The 22,472-nt window shown below is 38.9% G+C and overlaps 1 protein-coding gene across 6 annotated transcripts in view; it reads left to right on the top strand.

The window, feature by feature from the left end:
- SCML2 (Scm polycomb group protein like 2) overlaps positions 1-22,472 on the top strand; it is a 73,990-nt gene that overhangs the window by 5,378 nt on the left and 46,140 nt on the right. For 3 of the 6 annotated variants that reach the window (XM_032100742.1, XM_032100740.1, XM_032100738.1), the window contains exons 2-4: positions 8,189-8,297; positions 14,278-14,346; positions 21,007-21,077. In XM_032100742.1, the coding sequence (XP_031956633.1) occupies positions 8,276-8,297; positions 14,278-14,346; positions 21,007-21,077 (162 nt within the window). In that variant the 5' untranslated portion in view covers positions 8,189-8,275. Of the gene's footprint in view, positions 1-8,188; positions 8,298-8,864; positions 9,032-14,277; positions 14,347-21,006; positions 21,078-22,472 lie in introns of those variants that run through there. The other 3 variants (XM_032100743.1, XM_032100741.1, XM_032100744.1) reach the window with 2 other exon arrangements.

Genomic DNA, 22,472 nt, shown 5'->3' with positions numbered 1-22,472 from the left:
GTGGGAAGGAGTGCAGTTCTTGGGGCACTTTTAAAAGCCCACTTAAAAAGGACAGTTTGTAAAACTGAGTCTTGTTCACATGGAGGAATGTGAAAGGGTATCAGAGCTGCTAAATTTGGTGGAACTCTTTATTGTCATTAGTGTGTGTCAGGGGCTCAAAGATTAAAAGGGCTGCCGCATGTTTGATGGCACTTCCCCTACCAAATCTCTTGTATGTGTACCCTGCACTGGAGGGCTGTAAAGAGGCAGACAGTGGTTTTCTGGAAAGGTCAGATGATACGAACTGTTTTCAATCTCAAAATAAGCAGTGTTGTAGTTAGGTTGAAAACTTTGAATATGTATGTAATTATTTTTCAGCTTGTTGTAGGAAAACACTACCTAGTCTGAATATTCCCTAATGCTCAATGGTGTAAGCACTGGGTGGATGAGAGAGGGGGGATTGCCTTCAGAAAGGCGATCTCCAGAAACAGCAGAAAGGGAGATACTCTGCCTCTGTCCTGGGCTGAAGCCACATCCAACTAATGAAAGGTGTGCAGTCATGCTGAAGAAGAGGTGGAGGAGATTGCCCTGTTACTGCTTGCTTCCCCTGTGGGTTGTTTTTTTTAATATAATTGGAAAGTTTTCATAGAAGGAAGTGGGAAGAGAAATACAGATTTGCTGCAAATGTTCATGATGCTTTAAGTCTTTCGTCTTCTTCCATTTTTGAAGAGTGAAGCAAATAGTACAGCGGAGTATTTGCAGCTGTCTAGTCCTTTGAGCATTTAGGAGTTGTTATGTCTTTTATGACCTGTTAGTGCTTTGTTAGTTGCAGAAATGTCTAGCAGCACTGAATGGTCCTTTGGAATGGCACTTGGTGTGATTCTTGGGGTTGTCCTGTCCAGGGAGCCTTGTCCTGTCCTTGATGATCCTTGTGGGTCCCTTCCAACTCACAGTATTCTGTGATTCAATGATAATGTTTGTCCAAATAGATCAAAAAATATTTTTGGTGGCATCTGCACGAAGATCCCTTGTGTAAGGGGACTTTTGGTGGAAACAGCACAGGTATCAGCACCAGCAACAGGTGAGTCTAGTGCATGTGCCTAGAAACTGCAAGGAGCTCCCTGGGGTTTTCTTCCCACAGAAACATTGTCTCAACAGGCGAGCTATCAGGAGATTGCTTAAGGGTTGTTTAGTTCTGGTTGGTTTGGTTTTGTTCTCTGACTGGACGCCAGTACGTGGGATCAGTGTAGTTACTCCTTTATGTAAGACAGGCTACACCATGGAGTGTTGCAGCAGCAGAAAAATGTGTTGAGGCAAATTGTGTCTTTGTTAATATACAGTAGCAGGGAGTCCCAGTCAGCAATATGTTGTTTGGATTCTCAAGTGGGACAGAGAAACAGATATATTACATGCTGGAAGAGGATGGTAGCAGAAGTACGTTGCTGTTGGCATTGAGTACAAGGGAGGGGAGACAAGCATGTTGTTCTGAAACAAGGTAACTTCATCTGGGTTGCTGACTGCAGTCGGATCCTGTGCAGAAACGTCCCAAGGCTGTTCTCCATGCCTGCAATGAAAAAATAAATTGTGCATGCTATTTGACTTCTGCAGATTTCTTCATCAGAGTAAAAGTGCGTATGTTTCTGTGGATACTCTGTTGTGAATAAAAAATCTGGACCTTGGGGATGAATTTGCTGACTATGCACTGTGTGGATAGAGCTCTGTTGGATCATATCTGAACCAAGCTTTCACAGTCCTTTTCCAGTTTGAAGGCAGTGTAAGAAGGGAGGAAGGCAGAGTTGCCTAAAGGGTTAAAAATCCCCTTTCTGCCATTGGGCCTCTGTTTGTCTTTTCCCCCCTTGTTACCTTAGGCATACACACTCTTTCTGACTGCTGCTGGTGGTGTTGCTTCTTGTCTTCAGAAGACAAGTGCAGAAAAGCTGTATAGGGTTCTTTAGCATCTGGGCATCTCTTGCTATATTTGCAGCAGCAATTTCTTTTCTTCCTTACCTTCTGTGTTTACGCTGTGCTAAAAGTATGCTCAGTGCCTTGCAGAACAAATAGTTGGAGACCTCTCTTCTGTGTCAAGGGAGCCTGAGCTAGACAGAGGAGATGTATCTGAGTGTAGAGAGAATTTCCTGCAGGTATATAGCTCTTAGTGCTAATCATGCAAAAAAAAAGATTTTTTTTTTTTTATCACTTAATTAGTTTACTGTAGGAAAAAAAATTGGGTTAGGTATTTGGACAAAGCCAGGTTGAATAACGATGATGAATGTTTTCAGGAAGAGTACTCCTTGCTTGAAGGAGGAAGTGGAAAACAGCACAGAGGTTTCAGTGTGCTGAATTCACCAAAATGTTTAAACAAATTGTCAAAGTCTTATGCTACTGTAAATATGTACTAGTAAACTACTAAAACTGGCAGTTTTTCTTAAGGTAGAAACATAAGACATATTTTTTTATTTATTTTAATATAACATTAAAATACCCTTTCATGTGGGAAGATTGGCATTTTAAGAATATTTAAAGCTGTTAATGGCCAGTCAGCTGCTTTGCTGAACTGCTGACTTCACACATACCATTTCCTTTTTCAGGTTTTTACAACCCCACATCTTTTGACTTTTAAAGCGGGATGGGGAGGGAGGGAAGGAGGAGAAAAGCTTTTTCATTTTTTGTTGGTAGCCATAGAGCAGCTCTAAACTGCAGTTTCAAAAATTACTGTCAATTTAGTAAATGTTAAATCTACATGACAAATTCTGCTGTGCGTTAATACAAGCTATGCTGTTTAATTTGGAGACCTTACTTCTCTAATGTTCTCATTTATAAGTATTATTTCTTGTTTCAGGATTTTTTGGGGCAAATCTTTGGTCTAAACCTTGGTAGTGTTTCTTTTTAAAATATACAATGCCTTACTCTGTACTGAATAACACACTTAATAGGGTTTGAGAGTTTAGAGAGAGTTTTGCAGTCTTGAAATGTATGACTAACTGTAATTACAGTTGCTCATATTCTAAAGCAGGTCGTAAACTTACCTGGAGGGAGAGCAGAACATTTACAGGCAATATTTTACTGCTGACAGCTTAAAACTTTGTTTATGCTAATCACTTCATAAATAGTGAGCAGTACACCGCGGGTGACTTTCCGAGCATTTTTGATAGTGCAGAAAATTTCTGCTTGATGTTAAAGAAAATGACATTACAAAAATATATTTGTAAAGCACTAAGTACCCACTTGCTTTCTTTAACAACTTAAGAAATACTTGAGCTTAGTTGTTGTAATGATGTATATGGGTAGTTAATATTTGCTGGTTTGAAAGACTGTAAATTTGACAAAAGTCTGTCTGTCCTAGCTCTGCTTGTAGAGACTAGAGGAGGTGTTCAGATATATCAGTTTATTAGAAGTTCAGTTGTATGAAAATGTGGAAGTTCGATTTCCTTTTCTTGAAAGAATTTAACTTTTTTGGGGTTTTTTTATACAAAGAATATGAACTAAAAGGGATTCCAACTCAGATCATATTTCTTGTCAGAATGCCAACTGATACATATTTGTGTGCATAAATGAAAGAAGACCTGATTTTTAATGTTTTGGTTTAAAGTCATATGTGTAATTCTAAATAATACTGAGTTTATAAATACAAAGCTTTTGTTACATTTTCTAAAGTTCTGATACATTCATGTAATTTTTCTTCCTTTAGCCTTTGAGATCTTACTTTTCCATAATGATGCCACAGTATGCACTAAGAGATAAACTGATTATCTCTATTACAGAAATAAGGAAGTATGCTGTTGTGTCTTCAAGTATAGATGAGTCTATATGCTGGGCAGTTTGCTAGAAAGTATTTTTAAGTATTGCAAATTTCATTTAATAAAATATTGTATTTTATTAAAAAACTCCTCTTATGTTCTTACTCTCTTTGTTTGCCTCTTTTCAGCCCCTTAAAGAGTTTTAAAAATGGTATGAAGTAGGGTTTTTATTTAAGAGACAACTGATGAATAGATGATTAGGTTTAAGGAAAAGGTATTCCAGATTCATGAAGGATAGCTTTGAAGTGATGCAGTTAAGTCACACTTGTTTGGGAAGCAACTAGTGCCTGTAGGTACATGTTCCCCGTGTGTGGAATTTGGAATGGGAACTATGGCTGCTGGACTGTGTGTCCATGGAGGAGGCTGCACAGGTCCTTTCCTTGAATGGTTCTGCAGCACTGGCAGTGACAAACAGCAAGGAAGAGGAGAGGAGCGATGGGAGCATGGCCAGCAGTTGTGCCTGATGTCTCATGTGTTTCTAAATGTAATAGCACATGAATGCTGGTGGTGAAAGCAAACTAAGACTTGTACAAATGAAAGAATTGGCAGGGGGAAATATTTCTTAGCTTACACTGTACCTCTTTTCTGTCTATAACTGGTTTTGCTGTTCAAACTATGCGTAATTCTTTTTCCCCATTGCATATGGAATTTTAATCTTGAAGGATTTGTAGAAGAAAAAAGGGACAAATAAAACTTCTTGTTCATATTAAACCTGAAAATGTCTGCCTTTATTTCAAACTAAAACGGAGAACTTAATTGATGCTTCAAAGTGGATGTTTTGTTAGATTCCTCCTCTGTGCAGTATATCTGTGTAAAAGAATAGCCTCAGTCCCTATCCAGCAGAGATTGCCCGTTGATGACTGTCCCACCCATGAGGTTGCCAATGGTGAGGTGTGAGTTACTGCATTTGTACCCCTGGTAGTGTCAAAAAAGCTAATGGGCTTTAAAATTGCTGTCTCTTGTCCTGCCTTAGATGCAGAATCATTGACAGAAAAACCTTAGTCTTTTTTGTGCAGACTGAACCCACCATTTCCTTTTTGCTTAGGCTTCTTTTAAATGTTACATTTGTCTCCGTAATTCTGTTGTGTGTTTTTATGAGCAGGCATGCTGTCAAGATAAATTTGCACTGGGAAGCCCTAGGTATGCATAAATTTTTTTTTCAGGACATTTGGCTTACTTGAGTGCCTGGCTAACAGTGAAAAGGATAATGGAGATGCATGGCAGGCAAAACAGAGAGCAATTTTGACATTTTCTGTAGAATACCACCTTCTTTGAAATAAAGCAATGCATGCCCCTTCAGTAATTCTTTCAAAATAAAAAGAGCAAAGTTAGGCAGGAAAAATGTTTTCCATCCTGTTTTCTGACACCAGTATTATGTACTAGCAATGCAGTGAGGGTGAAGACTTAGGCTTGTCTACTAATATAATGGTTTCTGACAAAGGACTTGCACAGTGGAAGGTGGCTAGTAGAAGTGATTTGGGGATTAACAATAAAAAACTTCAGTAAGGAATTAAAGGCACATAAATGGTTTCCATCTGATTTTTAAGAAAGAAACTCATTATGTTTTTAAAAAAGGGACATTAATCAGAGAAAGACAAAAACTCAGTTTACAGAATGAATTGAGATGTAAGTGATATAAATAATACACTTCATGAGTGTGGATATCCTTTGAATGCTCTTTGGATTGAAGACATTTTGATGATTAATCCAATATTATCCTAGGTTTGAGGATTTTTTTCCCCCCTTTTTCCTTAATTTAGTTTCTCACTGGATTCTGTACTGACAGTACAGAATGGTTTCTCAATGGTTTCTCACTGGATTCTGTACTGACAGTCTCTTAAATATTTGGGTCATCTTCTGTCTGTGACGGCAACCTGTGCGCTTACCTCAGTCTTTGTAACTTTGGTTTTCATTCTGCTGTTTTGTGCACTCTAACGCCATTGCACTTCAGCCTTGCCATTGCATTTCTTTGTTTGCTCATATATTCCTGACCTTGTTTTGTTTCATTTTTCCCTTCATTTTTAGAAGCTGCTCAATTAATTTCTTAACCCCATCTTTCTCACTCAGCTTGTTTGCCAAGGCACATGTACAAGAATGTGTTGAGTTCTGTCCTTGCTACATAATTTTGCCAGAATGTCCCCTGGAGGTGTTTTCCCTGTATTTGCTGGTGGTTTTCTTCTCTTCTGTGACGGATGTTCTGTGGGTTGACCCAAGCTGGTGATGGTGAGTGCGATGTAAGGGGCTGTTTTGGTTAGCAAAGGACATAACTGCATTACTTAAAGCTTGCCCCTAAGTATGTGAGGTGAGGGAGGGTAGTTCCTAGGTCTGCTTCTGCAGAAGAAGTTAAAACTTTGTTTCAGGTTGACCCTCCCTGATTTGGAGGTAACCGGTTTTAATTTTACTGCGGTTCAGCAACATGTAGTGGTTGTTAGATAGAGGCTCAGAAGTTCTTGGATTTTTCTGTGACAAACAGTACAATCTATGAGCTAATTTAATAGCGGCTTTAAATTGAATGCTTAGGTGTAACTGAGTTTTAAGTAGCACCTCTTCGAAACAGTGATATATTGTGTTCCTGCGGTTGGGTTTGCCTCATTTCAAACAGCTCTTTCAGAACTTTCAGTTGTCTTATATTTTTAACAGGCTGGTGGGCATGCTGTAAAACAGCCTATCTGGTACAACACAAGCTAATGAAAAGCTGGAATCCTTTTTATGTTCTCACAGATGCTCCGGTTGTGCTAAACTTGATGACTATCACTGCAGGGTTGGAATCTTTATTACTGCACCAAGTGCAATCTGGTACTTGGAACAAAAAGATAAAAACCATTCGCTGTTCTAAAGTAATCTGTAAAAACAGTTACTTTGACTCTGCATCACCTTCCATGATTTATTACTTGCACTGGAAAAGCTTTGAATTTTTGGGGGAGTCTAAGAAAGTATAAAGTATTTCAAATTTATTTGACGGCTTAAAAGGATTTCTATTCTTAATCTTGATGATCACTTATGCTATGCATGCTGTTGTGTAGCAAAACCTGCTTATTTTATGGTAGTATTCAGTTTCATTTATGACTCCTTTCTCAGTCTGGAGTTTTTGTAGTAGCTGTCCAGTGTGTTCACAGACAACACACACATGAAATGAATTCATCGGTCACTGGCATTTAAAAAAAAACCAAAAACATTTAATTAGCTTTAGCCATGGTCTTGCACAGTATAAAATTTTCCTCATCCAGTCCATCATCATAGTGTGCAGGTTTCTTGAAGTTTCAGTGAAGTATCACAGTTTCAGGAAGATACTCAGCTGTATGATAATTCTCTTTTTATATGTAATATATATGTGTATTCTTTTTTTTTTTTAGCATGTGAGTAGAAGAGTCAAGAAATTCCAAGTAGATAACCTGCTTTTCAACCATTACTGCTTTTATGTCACAGTGGAAGATGTAGCTTCTGAAAATGTTGCCTTTGACAAAATTAATCGTGGAAAAAGTATGCACATACTTAAATTTAAAAAATCCGTCAAGCTTTTGATGATGTCAGCTTTAAACCTCTTGGAAGTTCCTTGAAAGGAAATTATCCAAGAACATAATTCAGAAATTTGAATGTATTTACTCATTATACTTGGAAAGTTAATAGAGAAGGATAATAAACTTGCTGGCTTTGTTGCTTCAAGGCTAAATGCTTGAAATGAGTTTGATTTGAACGCAGTCAAAGTTCAAAATAATAGATGCTGGAATAGAAAATCACAGTAACACACATGAAAAAGAAAGTTTGTTTTTGCTGTTTTACACTAGTTTAACCAGTCTGTCCCTTCCAGTTTCTAAACCCTATGAGAATGTGGCTCATTGCTTTTATCTGCACTTAGCATTTCCCTAACAGTTCTCTGTGTGCAGTTACAAGTCTGTTACAAATCAGAGGGCAGGGATATCACTGAGCACTTGGGCCTTGTGCAGATTTTTTACATTAGTGTTTTGTTCCCTCTTCAGTTGTAGTTGTGCAAGATAATGTGTTTTACTCAAAGATATTCAAGTTGATGATTGTTTAACTCTGTGCAAGTGAGGCAGGGTGAGTACGTTGTGTATAAAGGTTTCCATTTTTCAGTAATGTTTCTTGGGGGGAAAAGGAATAAAGCACATTTTTTATCTTTCTTTATATTAGAAATCTGCAGAAAAAGCAAATCATTAGACCATTAACTGTTTAAAACAACAAAATGAAAGTTTGCATTTGGTACCCTTGTTACTTTTATATAACTGTTGTTTGCACACTACTCTCCTACAGATAGTTTGTTAAACATATGTAATTTTAAACCAGCAAGATAATTATACACCAATACAAAAAAAAAAAATCATCCTTTCCAAAAAAAGAAAACCCAAACGCCAACAACAACCTCCCCCCTAACTTGTTGTATTACTGCTCCACAGGAAACTGTTGTGCTGAAAGGAAGAATTAAACTGGTCTTTCAACTTCAGCCTTTTTATTGTGAGAGGGGAGATCACAGAAGTGTTACCATGGGGAGAACAGCAGCTAAAGGTAAGGCCTGGTAGCTTTAATCCAAGAGGAAGGAAAGTGGGGAACCTGCTAAATTCTCTTTTTGAAGCTGATGGGATACAACTTGACAATTGCTATACTGTCAGATTAAGGAGGGACAGTTTGTGATATTTACTGAATACAGGTTAGTTCGAACTTCACATTGTTTTAGAATACATATGCTGAATTTGGCTGCCTTGAGTTGTACAAGTTCAGTGAAAAGAATTCTGTCCTGTGACAGCCTTGAAACCATTACTGTACTCTGAAATTGAGGAATGTGTCTAGATGTGCTGTTAAATGAAATGTAGGGCTTTATTCTGGAACTGCCTATAATTTAGCAGGATAATAACTAAGTAGGACAAAGAATCAAATTTTATCACAGTGAACGGTATTAGCAACTGTCTCTTGAAGATAAAATGAACATTTTAAAAGAAATTCATCCACAAGTACACTGTGTACCACAAAAGTATGATTTCTGCTCTGTCATGTCTGCAGATGTTAATTGTGAGTTCAGAGCTAAAACAGAGAGTGAGACTTCAGAAGAAACAAGAGCGTTTGGGCTGGTGAAACAAAAAAATATGAAGAGCAAAAGATCCACTGTCTGAAACCACGTTGCTGCTGCTTTGAAAGCTTCCAGATTGGTAGTCCTCCCCATGAAAGGCTGATAGCACTTTTGTACTTTCCTTGAGCTTTCCATCTTCAGCCCAAGCTGCTTTATGTGCTTCTGTGTTCCCTTGGTAAATAATTGTCTTTTGCTAGAATAGATTTTCTGTAATGGCAGGAGTCATCCGTTTAATTGTTGCACCAAGAGTTTATGGAGGAAGTCTGTCCCCTTCTCTTGTAGGTTTTCTGCATGGCTGTTGTCTAAATATAGTCAAAGAGTCTCCCTGTTCCAAGCAGATAAGATAATCCCACTAAGGAAGCACAAAAAGAAGGGAAAGGAGAAATTTCATATTTGTTCCGTCTGGATAGCCTCAGCTGTATGCACTGAGGCTTGGTGAATGGTAGCTGAAAGGTGCTTACAACCCTGTGTAGTAGGGAGTGAGAAGTAGGCCCCTTCCTGAGCAATGGTAAGTCTGGGGCTTGTCTTAGTAAACTTCATTTGAGGGTGAGTAACTGTGTGGCTTGGGAAGAGCAAAAGTTTTTGTCACTCAAAGGTATTTCACATGCATCAGGAAAAGACAAGGGGTTTGTTTGAGAAAAGTGGTGTCCTGCTATGTTTTGAACACCCAGAAGAGTTGAAGACTTCAGGGTGGTTAAGGCATAGCTGCAGAAGTCTCGAAAGCATGACTGTGAACTTCATTTTCCGCACATTGGACAATAAGCAAATAACAAGTCTTAGAAGACAGCACATATTTGCCTTCCCTTGTAGCACACCATTCCGGGATAAAAACTATTACTGTTAAAAAAGGTGGTGCTTGCCATCACTTAAACAAAATAATCATCTAGTTTGCTGGAAGGTTGACTCTTCTAGAAAGAAGTTGCAGAGTTTTAAAGCATCTCAGGCAAGAAACTGGAGTTCAGTATGGAAGCTTGTAAGAGGAAATACAAATTGGTCACGGGATTGTCTTTGCCCAGAGCTTTACCACTACCTTCTCTAACTATTTTTTTTTACTTGGTATTCATGAGTCAGTCAGGATAGCTTTGTCTTTTTTTTTTTTTCTTTGTCTCTAATTTCTTAAGTGATAGATGTGGTTGCTCTTGCCTGTCTTCTGTTGAGTAATCTTATCAGCAGAATTCTGTGGTTACAGATAGGGTGGGAGTAATGTAAACACACGGAGTTTTGAATCAGTAAGTGGAAGAACTATGTTAAATAATCTTACTCTGATCTTGGCTTGTATCTAAAGCTTTAGCTTATGAAGTGCACTCTAGAAAAGAAGTAGTTGGTGAACAATAGAATATGTTGCTTTTAAAATTTTAGTATATGCTGTACTCTAATCTTGCTACTGAGAAGAAAGAAATCTTTCATGGGTTATTTAGCCTGTACATGATATAGGCTAAATATGTATTGATACATAGCAAATATATAACTGCTATGTACTTATATGTATTACTTTATTTTCAAAACTTTCTTTGAAATTGGTGTCTTCTTTGTTCTTTTAGAGAGCTGAGTAGCATTTGATTAAGTCCATTTGATTAAACAGCATTTCATTCTAACTCTTGTTTTGGCAAATGATCTAAAACATACTGTGTTTTACATTGAAAATAAACTGAAATTTGTCCCTTTAAAATTGGACAGAGGAAGATAGATGATGAATTAAGATGACCTTTTTTTTTTTTGTTATGATGAGCTTCAAGACTCTAGAACTAATAACTCTCTTCTGTCTCCAACATATAAATAGAGTTCTTATTTTCAAGTCAATTTTTCAGGTTTCAAGGAATTAGCCATTGAATGTGGTTAGGAGCTGAATGTGGAAGGGGACGAAAAGAAAATGCTCTTTGTACCTGTACAATTATTTACAGGTACATCTTATGTCTTTCATTACCTCATTTTTTGAGGTTTGACCTCAAAACTTGACCAAGGTATGAGCAGAGAGAGTCATCTTGTCCAGCCCAGTGATTTGAATAATAGCCTTCTGTCTTAATTTTTTTCAGTGATTTTTGAAAACTAAATTTATTAAAATTTAGACTATCAAAATTTCAAATGCAGATTGGCATGCATTAAAAAGCCTCATGTGTTTATTAAGAAATAGGTTAATATTTATAAAATTGGATTTTAATAAAATCTTATTTTCTTAAATTTTTTATCCACCCTAACTGCCAACATTGGAAAAAGCACACCTGAACAAGGCTAGGAAGTACAGACTGTGAAGTAGTGACTGTGAAATACAGACTGGGGGAAGGTTTTGCTGGGTAGTAGTAGATAACAGGGTGTCTCGTATAGAAACAGGTTGGTACTTCTTCTTTTTGGTAGCTTTGCATCTGCTGAGACAAACCCTTCAGCTTTGTAATGGTATCCCCAACTTCCCACTGAAGAAGGTTGGAATACATAAAAGTAAGGGGATCCTTTGGAAGCAATCTTGGTTTTATTCAGACTTATTTTTGGATGCTTCTGCATGTGCTGGGTGAGATTTATTGGTGCATTTTAAAGAGCAGACTTCTGGCCATCAAAAACAGGTGATAGTGACAGTGCTTTGTGTTCACTGTGAATGAAAATGCCTCCACCTCAAATGAAATAGTTGTTTAAAATGCTATTAAGAAATCCACTTCTCATTAATATAATCATCTTTTCCTGTAGTTTTCTAATTTCTGATAAGAAAAATATGTTGCCAAGAGTGTTATGTTTTAAGTTCCATATTTGCTGTGATATTTTTGAAATAGGCACTAAAGCTGGCTGGTACAGGGAATAAATAATTCATGTAGTGATTGTCAGCAAGTACACATGTGGTGTCCAGGCTGCAGTTTTTCACATTCTTTCACCTGTTCTTGATGTCTCTCATCATGAAAAGCTGTCATCTTGTTTTTAATCTAGCGCTGTTGGGTAGATATTCTTTCGTGACTCTGTCCTTTCAAGCTTTGAGTGTTTTTAGGAAGCAGTTATTAGTTCTCTTCTTTCAACAGAGTTCCACATAAGAGACTTACTGATTTCCTTTTTGGAAATAGTCATATTGGGAAGTTACTTGTTCTGAAAGCTGACAGCCTGATATCTGTGATAGATAGTATCATGACTGTTTTTGGAAAAACCTGACTGAGCTTATAGAACATGGCAAAAAGTTCTGCTGTTGATTGCTACCCCCCCAGTAGAAAATTAGCTGGATTCAGCTAATCCTAAAGAGGCTGGATGAAATATATTTTGACCTGTAGGATGAAGAAGGTGGATTTTAGCCTTGCATCTTGGCAGTGTTACTGAACTAGTTTTAACACTACCTCTTCTGAGATTCCCACAGGTAGTTGTAGGGTGTCCACTTGTGTAGGTTAAAGCCCTGCTGCTGAGGAGGTGCTGGGGTTAGAGCTCTGTGGGCACTGTCCCAAATAATGTCAGCAGTTCCATCTGAAGTTGACCTTCATAAGCATTTTTTTTCAGGAACCTATATAATAGAAAATGTTCCAAAGCAAACTTTTTCCAAAAAAAAGAACAGGTAAGTCAAGAAAGAAGATAAAGTCAAGGAGTAAAGATCGCATCTTGTTTCCTTTTCAAAGGGCTTGCAGTTCTGCCTATGTCTGCTTTAGGAGAGAAAGATGGTATTTTTGCAGTGTATTTTGAGCAGTTACGTAGCTGTGTGGTGATTTCTAGGACTGTGGAGTCTGGGTTATTCCTGGAAGGTGTCTTGGTCCTGAGTACACTAATAGGCTTTAATGACCCTCACTCACCCGGGGCCTCCACCTGCCCTGCCCAGGACCCCATGTCAGCCCCTGCCCCAGTGATGCCGCAGCAGGGTCAGTCTCCAGATCACCACGGCCTGGGCCCCGTGTCCCATCCCAGCCCCAGCCTGTCTCCTGGGATGGTGCCCAGTGCTGGGGCTGCCCCCAGTGCCATCCTCATGGTAGCTCCTGGACAGAGTGATGGGGTGGCTCTGGTTGGTGAGGCCATGGCTGGCCATCCCTGAGGGCACCATGCCATTGCTGTGCTCTGGCCAAAGGAGCATCACATCCTATCAAGCACAGAGCCATGTGGATGGCTTATCCTGTCCTCACTGAGTGGTAGGGGAGGATTTTGGGACTGATGACAGAAGATTGTCATGACTCAGCTCTTGCCTTACATGGCAATTCCTTGATAATGAAAGATGTGAGATGGAAGTGCTGAACACCACATGTTGCTTGTCAGTACTCTGTTTCAAGAAATGCTTTACTTACAGAGAACAGAAGAGAAACACTGTTAGGGCTTAGTCGTTGCTGCAGAACAACTCATTTTATTTGAAGTGTTTCTGTCACCAAATGCTTCACATTCTAGGTCAGGAGTGTTTTTATTTCAAGAGCAAGCCAATCAGTAGCCAAAGACTTAAAAATGAGTGAATACAGCTACTATGATCGGCTACTAATAATCAGCTACTAACACAATCTTGCAGTAAAAGTGAGCCTTCCCTTCCCCTGTACAAGTTCAGGCTAACTGGGATAACCCAAGGCTAGGCACAAGCCTAACTAGAGGAGCAACCCCATTCCCAGTACTAAGACATTTTCAGACCAAGACAGTTAATCTCCTATGCAGATCTTGGTAAAAACAAAAAAGCTTTTTAAATTTAAAAATGTACTTGCATTTTTGTAGTCAGGTCAGTGTCATATTTGAATTGCACTTGAGCCCATGAGTGTCAAAAGTAGGTCACCAAACAACAATTTTAAAAGGAATGAGTGGAACTGTCTCTCTGTCTTCTCCATTATAGCTGCCCAGTTCTCCTGTGTCTCTCATACATGCTGAAATCCATCAAAAATGAAATATGGCAGACCCCTTTCTGAGTGTGTGCCACGATTAATGATAGGGAAGGTAGATTCTCCTGAATCATTCTTTTAAATAACTGATGTGTGCACTGAGATAGCTGCTTTGAGTATTTGAGAATTTTGTATTGAAAATATTGAGTATTCAAGAATCTAAATATAGAATGAAATCTTTAACTCAGAAATACAGTTTTAGGGTGGGTTTGGTTTTTTCCTTGTTTCTCAGTTCACAGTGATCTAGACCAGATGTATAAAGATATCCAGTGATCTTCAGGATCTCAAATGGTGTGTAGGTTGAGTAAAACTGTTAAAAAATAGGGCAGGATTGCTGTCTGTAGAGCTGATACTATGTATTTTGAAACTGGATTTATTCTGATAATTGATATAAAGGAGTCAAAATCTCTGCTTTTTCATGCTGTACTTTTCAATATATTTTGGAGGCAAAATAGTCCGGTGATTAAATTTAGAGTATAGATACCTTTTTGATTATGCACTGAAATGAATAAAAGAAAGTCAGCAAGATATTCTGTATTGTTTGAAAGCATTGTGTTATGCTGGACATTGATAGAATGTGAATATTACATTTATTATGTAATGGAATCTTGTCTTTTAGATTCAAAGAATATTAGAAAAGAGAAAGATGGAAAGAATCAGCAGGCAAACAACCCGTCTTTAAAAAGTGGTAGGTATTGCAGCTGCCAGGTTATTAGTTAAGGTACTCTAAAAGAAAAAGTGTGTGTATGGATTTTACTGTTTTCTGAGTGGTTTTTGTCTTGTTGGAATCTCTTGGGTTATTACTGGTGGGTAGTTAAAAACACACCTTTGCTTTTGTCTAACTTAGGAAAGTATGTTTTGGTATAGAAAGTGATGGTAGTAACTGCTTGAGTTGAACCTGCTAGTTTTACTAGCCGAGATAAGTACTCTTTGTATGTATAACCAAAGATGCTGTGTAAAGATTATTATTTTTAGACCATTACTGATGTCTGTTCTTCTCATCATGTATTTCTCAGTTTCATGCCTTTTCTGCTGCAATTATCTTCTATTTCCTTAATGTGTTTCCTCGTGAAGAGAAGGATTTTCAGTTTAATAGTTTTGAGTTTTTAGGATTGCTAGCTGGATTAAATTGCATGTGATTCTAATTTTACTTTAAATAATTGATTTGAGAACCGAATTTGTGTTTTTCAGTAAACTGAGGAAAGTGCACACTTACCAGAAATTATCCACATTCTTAGCTAACTTAGCCTCTACTATCCTCTGCAGGTGCCATAAGGCAGTGTATACATGAGATTGCTGTCAGGATAGCTTCTGTGGGCTGCAGTGAGACAACAGCAACATCCTTAGATACCCTTTGCATGTTCATATTATTTGCTTGAATTTGGGATAGTAAGAAATGTCATGGGCAGTATTGATTAAAGTACAAAATCTCATCAGGAGTTCTTGAGAAAATGACACTGAATTATTTAAATTCTCACTCTGCTCACTTTTCTGTGCCTTCTGACTCCTGATAAATGGTCTGGTTCTTCTTAGGTACCAGAGGAGACAAGTAGCATAGTCACTGATCAAACATGCTGGGGTACTGACAAGAGTAGCTGGGTAGTTGAGGTAATGACTTTGCATAAAAGATACAATACCAGCCATATTACAGCCTTCTGCTATTCTATTTACCAGAGCTAATTTTTTCATTTATTTGGATTCTGGCAATCACAGAATGGGTAAGGTTGAAAGGAACCACTGGAGGTCATTTTAGTCCAAGCTCCTGTTCAAGCAGGATCCCCTAGAGCATGTAACTCAGGATTGTGTCCCGAAAACTTATGAATATCTCCACAGAAGGAGACTCCACAACCTCTGTGGGCAACCTGTCATCTTTGATATTTGTCCCTGTTACTTTGAGCCAGAAAAGGAAGTGTACTTGTCTCTTTTTCCATCTTCTGTGGTGTAAAAGGAGCTCCAGTCAAACTGGACTCAGCGTGTCTGTTTTAAATAATGTTGTCTGACATGACAGACGGAGTGCTATAAGACATCCCCCCCACCAGCAAAGTGCTTTTCATGTGTGGATAAGATAACCATATTTCATGAGTCACTGGAAAATGTCCCTGCCTCCTCCTGCAGTTGAGAGCAAGGTGTTGAAAAAGCTTTGTGGAGAAGCAGTGCTAAGCATGCAAGCCTTATTCTGTCATCTGTGTTCTTCCACTTGGTCTGTGCTGTTAACCTAGTGTCTGGGCACTGAACTTCCTCATGAAATCTCAAATGGAGACGAGTTGCTTGCAAGATCTCTGGTTTTCTACAGATGAGATAATTTTTATCCTGTGTTGTTGCTTGTTGGTGGCAAAGGAGCAGAAAGAGCCTCTTGATGCTAGATGAAGAAAGATGCCATACAGTGTTTTGGGCTAGCAACTAGGAAGTTTGCAGAGTTGCCAGGGGAATGTGTGATAGGAAAAGTTGGAGAGGAGATACAGAGGTGTGAGAAGAATGGGTTAAAAAAATAGACTAAAGTGAGTAGAGAAAGACGTGAGGAGAAGAAAATTTCTAATTGAAGGATCTCAGCATATAGAAAGAGGTACAAGGTATAAAGCGGAGTATGAAATACCTTACACTTAAATGACTGTATCTGCAAGAGTGTGTGAACAAAAATTAAAAGGAAGTCTCATATTTGAAGGAGAGAGATTGTGGGATGAAGACTAGAAATGATCCATCTCCATGTCCAAAGTCTCAGATGGGTGCTAAGGGAACCTAGGGGTGATCTGAGAAGACAAGACGTGCTCCATCTGCCCAAACAGTGTTTAGGCTACAGTGATACTGTATTATATTAAGTCAGATAAACCAGGACCTTAAATTCTACCAATCTGCAAGTGACAATTCATATTTTAAATCTTCAGTTAAAACTTTGTAAAACTTTTGACTTGCACTTAACTGGAGAGTTATGTCTGGTGAAAGAAGATGGGGAGCACTTCAACAAACTCGGCATTCACTTATTAATGGCAGAAGATGTGGTGCCTCCAGGGGTGCTGAGGTAGGGGACTGATGTCACTATGAGGCTTCTTGCTCCTTTTGGAGAACTTATAGTGATTGAGGAGGTTTCACAATGACTGGAAAAGGTCAAATAGTGTGCACTGTCAAGAAGGACAAGACAGGACCACCTGGGGAATTACAGGCTGGCCTGCCTGATCTAAGTCTTCAGGAAGACTATGGAGAAAATCTTTCTAGTAATCATTTCCAAGCAAATAAAGGACAAAGATGAGGTTAGGAACAGTGGAGGTGGATTTGCCAAGTGTGAACCGTGCATGACTGATTGCCTTTTGTCATAAGTTCTTCTGTAAACAGAGGAGAGCAGTGGATTTTGTTCATGTCTGCTTTAGCAAGGCTTTCTGTACTGTTTCTGTAGGGTCCTTTCAGCCACACTGGTGAGGTATGGTTTGGATAGGTGGATGAAAAATCAACTGGCTTGTCAGGCAGTGCAAGGTCCACCTGGCAGATGGTAGCTAGTGGCATTTCTTAGAGGTCAGTACTAGGGCTGATGCTGTTTTATGCCTTATTGTCAGGTGAGGACAATTGGACAGAACACGCTGCCAAACCAGTTTGTGGGCAGCATCTACTGGGGAGGAGTAGCCAGTAGGTTGGAAGTCAGGACTGCCCTTCAGATGGACTTGCCAGTGCTGGAGGAATGGAGTGGCAGGACACTGGTGAGACTCAGTGGCGAATGGAGAGCCCCTCCCGCCCCCGGGCAGACCGGAGCCCTGCAGCAGCCCAAGCGGGACGCTGGCTGCCTGGAAAGGAATTCGGCAGGAAAGGCCCTGGAGCCCGGCAGGCAGCAGCTGAGTGTGGACCAGCAGCGTGCTCTTGTGGCGGAAGACGTCAACTGCATGGGGATCCTGTGGGCAGGACTGCGGGCAGCAGGCCGGAGGGGAGGAGTTCACTCCTTTGGGGAATTTGGGAGGCTGCATCTGGAGAACTGTGTTTAGCTTTGAGCTGCACAGTACAAGGAAGGCACTGCTGTACTGGAGCAGGCTGGCTGGAAGTCCAGCAAGGAAATGAAGGAGCCGAAATGCAAGATGTAAGCAGAAAAACTGGTACTGAAACCAGAAGAAATGTTTCCTTTTCAGCCAGAAGAAGAGAAAGCTTATGGGAGATGGTCATGATGTCTTCAGTTACCTGACAGGCAGATGAAAAGGGGACGGAGCTCCTCTCAGAGCTGCAGTGAAAGGAGAAGTGACAAATACTGGCTGGAGCATAAGAAATTCCTCCTTGATGGGAAAATCTTCACATTGAGTCTGATGGAACCCTGGAGGAGCAGGAGGCTGAACTAGATACCTCCTGGGGTCCCTTTTTGCTTGAGTTACTTTGGGATTGGCAGGTTTGACAAGAAGTGATAGGGTATTGATACAGCATTGCAGAGAGCATCAAGGGTCATTGACCCATGGGTCAGGGCCAGTAATGCAAGCAACTGTGACATAAACTCTGTCCTTCCATTTTTAAATTAGTCAGGCTTTTTTGCAATTGCTGCTTATTTTGAATCACTGTTTAAGAGCTTCATTCCTATGCTGGTTAAAAACTAATATTTTTTTCATTTACAAAAGACTCTAGTTACCTTCTGGTGTGGGTTTTGTGTTGTTCCCTCCCATTTCCAGTATATGCTGATTTGTTCTTCAGCATAAAATTTTCTTTTTCTGTCTAGTTTTCACTTTCCTGGTGGGTTATAAAGTTGTGCTTGTTGCATAATGGTCTTTTCTTAAGCTTTTTAATTCAGCCTGCAGAGTGTGAAGAGAAATGCACATTAAATTATTTAGTGTGAGCTAATTTTCTTCAGGATTTCTTGTTGTCAGAAGCTGAATATTTTCAGCATCTTTAGAATTAGAAATATGTATAATACAGTTGCTTCTTTACCTGTGCACACTGAGAATACAGAGAAGCTTTCGTGTAGATACTTTTTCAAAGTGATTATCTTTCTAGAGATGCATCTTACATGTTGCACACATACATGTGTCTCCTCTTTCTGTGACTGCAGTAATTAAATGATAATTAGCACCATCTCTGAGAGCTTGGCTCTAATTTAATACAGTGTATCTTCACAGGTGGAGAGCTTCTAATTTAAACTCCAGGACATTTCAGCTTGATGCAAGAGCTTTTGATAGCTAGGATTTAAAACAAAGAGCTAGGCAATGTTGTTTTCATCTTGGCTTTTATCTGCAGCTGGCTGCTTGTGTTACCTTATGTGTCTTTCTAGTAAATGTTCTCTTGAAAAAAAAAACAACCAACTGTTTCTTTCCCTGTGTATTTTTGGTCATCCCACCAAATTTACTGTCCTGTTATTATAATTGAAATAATTTGGGAAATTACTGTGTTACTATATAATTTTTTTGGAGGAGATGAATGAGGGTTTCTCCTGGTAAATGCAATGTCACTGAAGTATCTATATTTGTACAGTCCTTAACACAATGAGGCTGTGATGCATGACTACAGCTTTTACATCATGTTAGATCTGAGACAGCTGGGACACAACTAATGTTTTAGTTTGACTAGCTTTAGTTTTGTTGAATTAGGTACTTTACTAAGGTAAACTCTGATTTAAAAAAAAATTTTTTTTTTTTTTGTAAATCAGAAGGCAACTGAAGTGGCAACTTTATTATTAGACTCTAAGAAGAATTTTTATGAGACAAAATCTTGCTATCAGTTCATAATATTTAATTTTTGAGCCCTCCTCGGCCTGTTAATGAAAAGAGCTACAAATCTGGAGGCCGCTTTCTGGACAAAGCTCTGAAGAGCCATTTCTGCCTTCCTGAAATACAAATATCTAATATATGCTTAAGTTACTGTGTCCTGCCTTTTGTAAGTAATACAGAATCAGTGTTACTATATAAATGTGTGAATAAAATTTTCATTTCAAAATGGGCAGAATTCCAAAACGTTGTGTAGAAGTGTCTTTGTTACCAGCCTACACATACTCCAGACCACCAAATTAACAGCTTTTAAGATTTTACTGACTTGTTACTAATTTCTCACATAGCTAACAAGCACATGGCTTCTGCAGTGCCAAGGACAAATGACTTGTACACTTTTGAGTCTGTTTCAACAAAACCCAGGATCTCAGTAGCCCAAGGGGATGGTTCCCTTTTGCTTGAGGCACTTGATATTGTCAGCTGAATGCTGTGCTACTGCAGGCGGTCTCTGGGTTTGAGACACCACACATCCTTCAGAGAAGCTGTGTGCGAGTGCTGGAAAATGCTGCCATTTTCTGATTGTTTCTTTGCTTCTCCTCTCTCCTGAAAACCACCAGAGATGTGTTTTAAGTGTCTGTACCCAGTGGTGTTTTTGGAAGAATTACTGGCACACCCGGAGCGAGCTCTCCATCATCCCCAAGGATTTTGCTGTAGGCCGTGTGAGTGGCTGTTGCTGAGCCGCTGGGTGGCATCACTGCATCATTTTGGGTTCATCAGTGCTTTATTCTTCAGGAACATCAGAAAGATGCCAGCTGCCCAAACAAAAAAATAAGCAAAAGAGCTCACTTAGATAATTTAGTAACAAAAATATCAGCTGTTCCATTGTAGTTTTTCTTTTACACTTTTTATTAAAATAATTAAAATGCTTGCTTATATCTTTGATGTTGGTACTTCATATTTTTCCATTCATGCAAAACTGGTAACACTAATTAAATCAAATGCAGAATCCACTTGCCCATACACATAAACAGTGCCACTATTAACACTGGAAAAAATACTATGATTTTGTTACTTAGCGTTGCCATAATATTTACCTATATATGCCATATTAACATGATATTCTACAAAAAGAAACCTATTTGTGACTTCAGATAAAAAGAGACAAAGATGCAGTTGGAAGGCTATGCTAATCATTTTGCTTTCTAGTGGCCTGAGGATAGTATTCGTAACATATATTTCAACAGAATCCATGTGTCTGTGTTTTTCAATGTATATCATCTCAGTACTTATAAGGTTATCATATCAACCCTGCTGTTAGGGGAACTAAGATTTAGCAAGGCTAATGTGATTTATATAAGGATGCTTGGGAGATCTTATGCAGAGAATTGAATCTAGATATTCTGACTTGGATCATTTTGCATAGGGACCACAAAAAAAAAAAATTGAAGGAAGGTTTATATTATTTTTGCCTATTATGTGTTCACCCCTGCAAATTAACAGTACTCTTGAAGCTCCTTCGAGATCTGTATGTGTTTCAAAGGCAGAGTTTCCATTTGAGAATAACTCTGTTCTTGAAAAAAATGTATTCTACAAGATAGTTTTCCTTTCTTTCCTCAACTCCTCATTTAATTTAAGTTCCCTTTTAAAAAATGGTGTATATGGTCTTTTTTTTTCCTTGTGTCTTCCAGAACAGTTTAATTGGGATGATTATCTGAAAGAGACTGAATCAGTAGCTGCCCCTCTGCATTGTTTCAGACAGGTATGACAGTTACTATTTTGCAAGTGTGTGTGTATGTATGCCTGTTACAGGGTGATCCTAGAAAAGCTTCCACGTTTAGACTGCTTGCAGACTTCCCATTTGACTTCTTTTGATCTGTAGTTATCAGTAGCTTACAGTTTTGGCAGTTGCTAGCTACGGAAGTTTTTTCATTCTTGGTTTCTGCCTCAAGCCAAATTTTGAGGGTTTCATTAAAGTTGTATCTTTGAACTCCATTTGCCTCTAAAAAAAAAAAAAAGACTAGTTAATGAAAACAGATAGCCTTGTCAGAGTTCAAAAATGTTTTCTACTTTTTTCAATAATCTTAGTGGTACCATGGTTTTAGTGAGAATTAAAAATTTGGCTGATTGTCAGAGGAGTCATTCCTCTGCCCCATTTTTGAAAGATTTCTTTCAGTTCTGTCTAGCTGTGAGATGTTTCTGTAGTAGAGTTTAGTGACTGCTTTTTTCCTGGATCTCTAATATGTTTAATTTTATCTCTTTCTGAACAGAGTGCTTTCTACTTAGGAGTAAAAGAAACTAAAGTTAAAAAAAATCAAGGGGAATATATGGGAAAACAGAGGAAATACTGGATTTATAATGGAGGTGTTTAATGTATTATTTTATATTACACTGTACCTTACAAGTTTGATCCCCCTCACCTGATGGTCTGGTATGTATTTGCAGATGAGGTTTAAATCTACCATCTTGTGTGAGCTAATGACCTCCAGTTATTCAGCCCTCTGGAGACTGAGTCGATCTCTTTAGGCATCTTTCTCTCTGTTTTCCCAAGCTGAGGTATATCTTGTCTCCGTAAAGTTAAATAGGATTCATTTTGGTCTGTATGCCCTCACTGTGTTAGGAAGATAGTTGCTAAGGAATTGGATTGTTCAGGTTCATAGAAGTGTAATAGGTGTGACAAGCAGTGCATGTCTAGTCTAGTGGCTTGGGCATGTTCAGAAATTGTTTTCTAGGGCCTGTTGGTGGTCTGATTGTACTGTAAATGATACTGGCCTCCAGTGGGGGCCAAATAAGAAGCAGCACAAATTGAATAGTCTGAGAAGGAGAGGAACCATCACTCAGTGAGTCTGAAGCAGTTGCAGGAATGGAGAATAAGGAGAGAGCAACACAGATGGTAGCATTTCCTCATGCTAGATCTTGAATCTCAGCTTGCTCTTTGCAGATGAGGATAAAGGGCAAAGAGCCCCTCACATACTGCTTTCAATGAGAGGTGGCTAAAACCACTGGTGTCCATAGCTCTGAGTGGAGCTCCAGAAATTAATTTCACAGTATGTGTTTTTCACAAGGCAGACACCTCAAACTCCTCCTGGGTAGCGACAGAGAGTGGTAGGATGTCCCTGGATCATTCTGAGGTTAATGCCAGGCAGCAGCATATTCC

Source organism: Corvus moneduloides, chromosome 2, assembly GCF_009650955.1.
Source record: "Corvus moneduloides isolate bCorMon1 chromosome 2, bCorMon1.pri, whole genome shotgun sequence".
Lineage (NCBI taxonomy): Eukaryota > Metazoa > Chordata > Aves > Passeriformes > Corvidae > Corvus > Corvus moneduloides.
The sequence above is the reverse complement of the archived record's forward strand: the minus strand, read 5'-3'. Positions and strand labels throughout refer to the sequence as shown.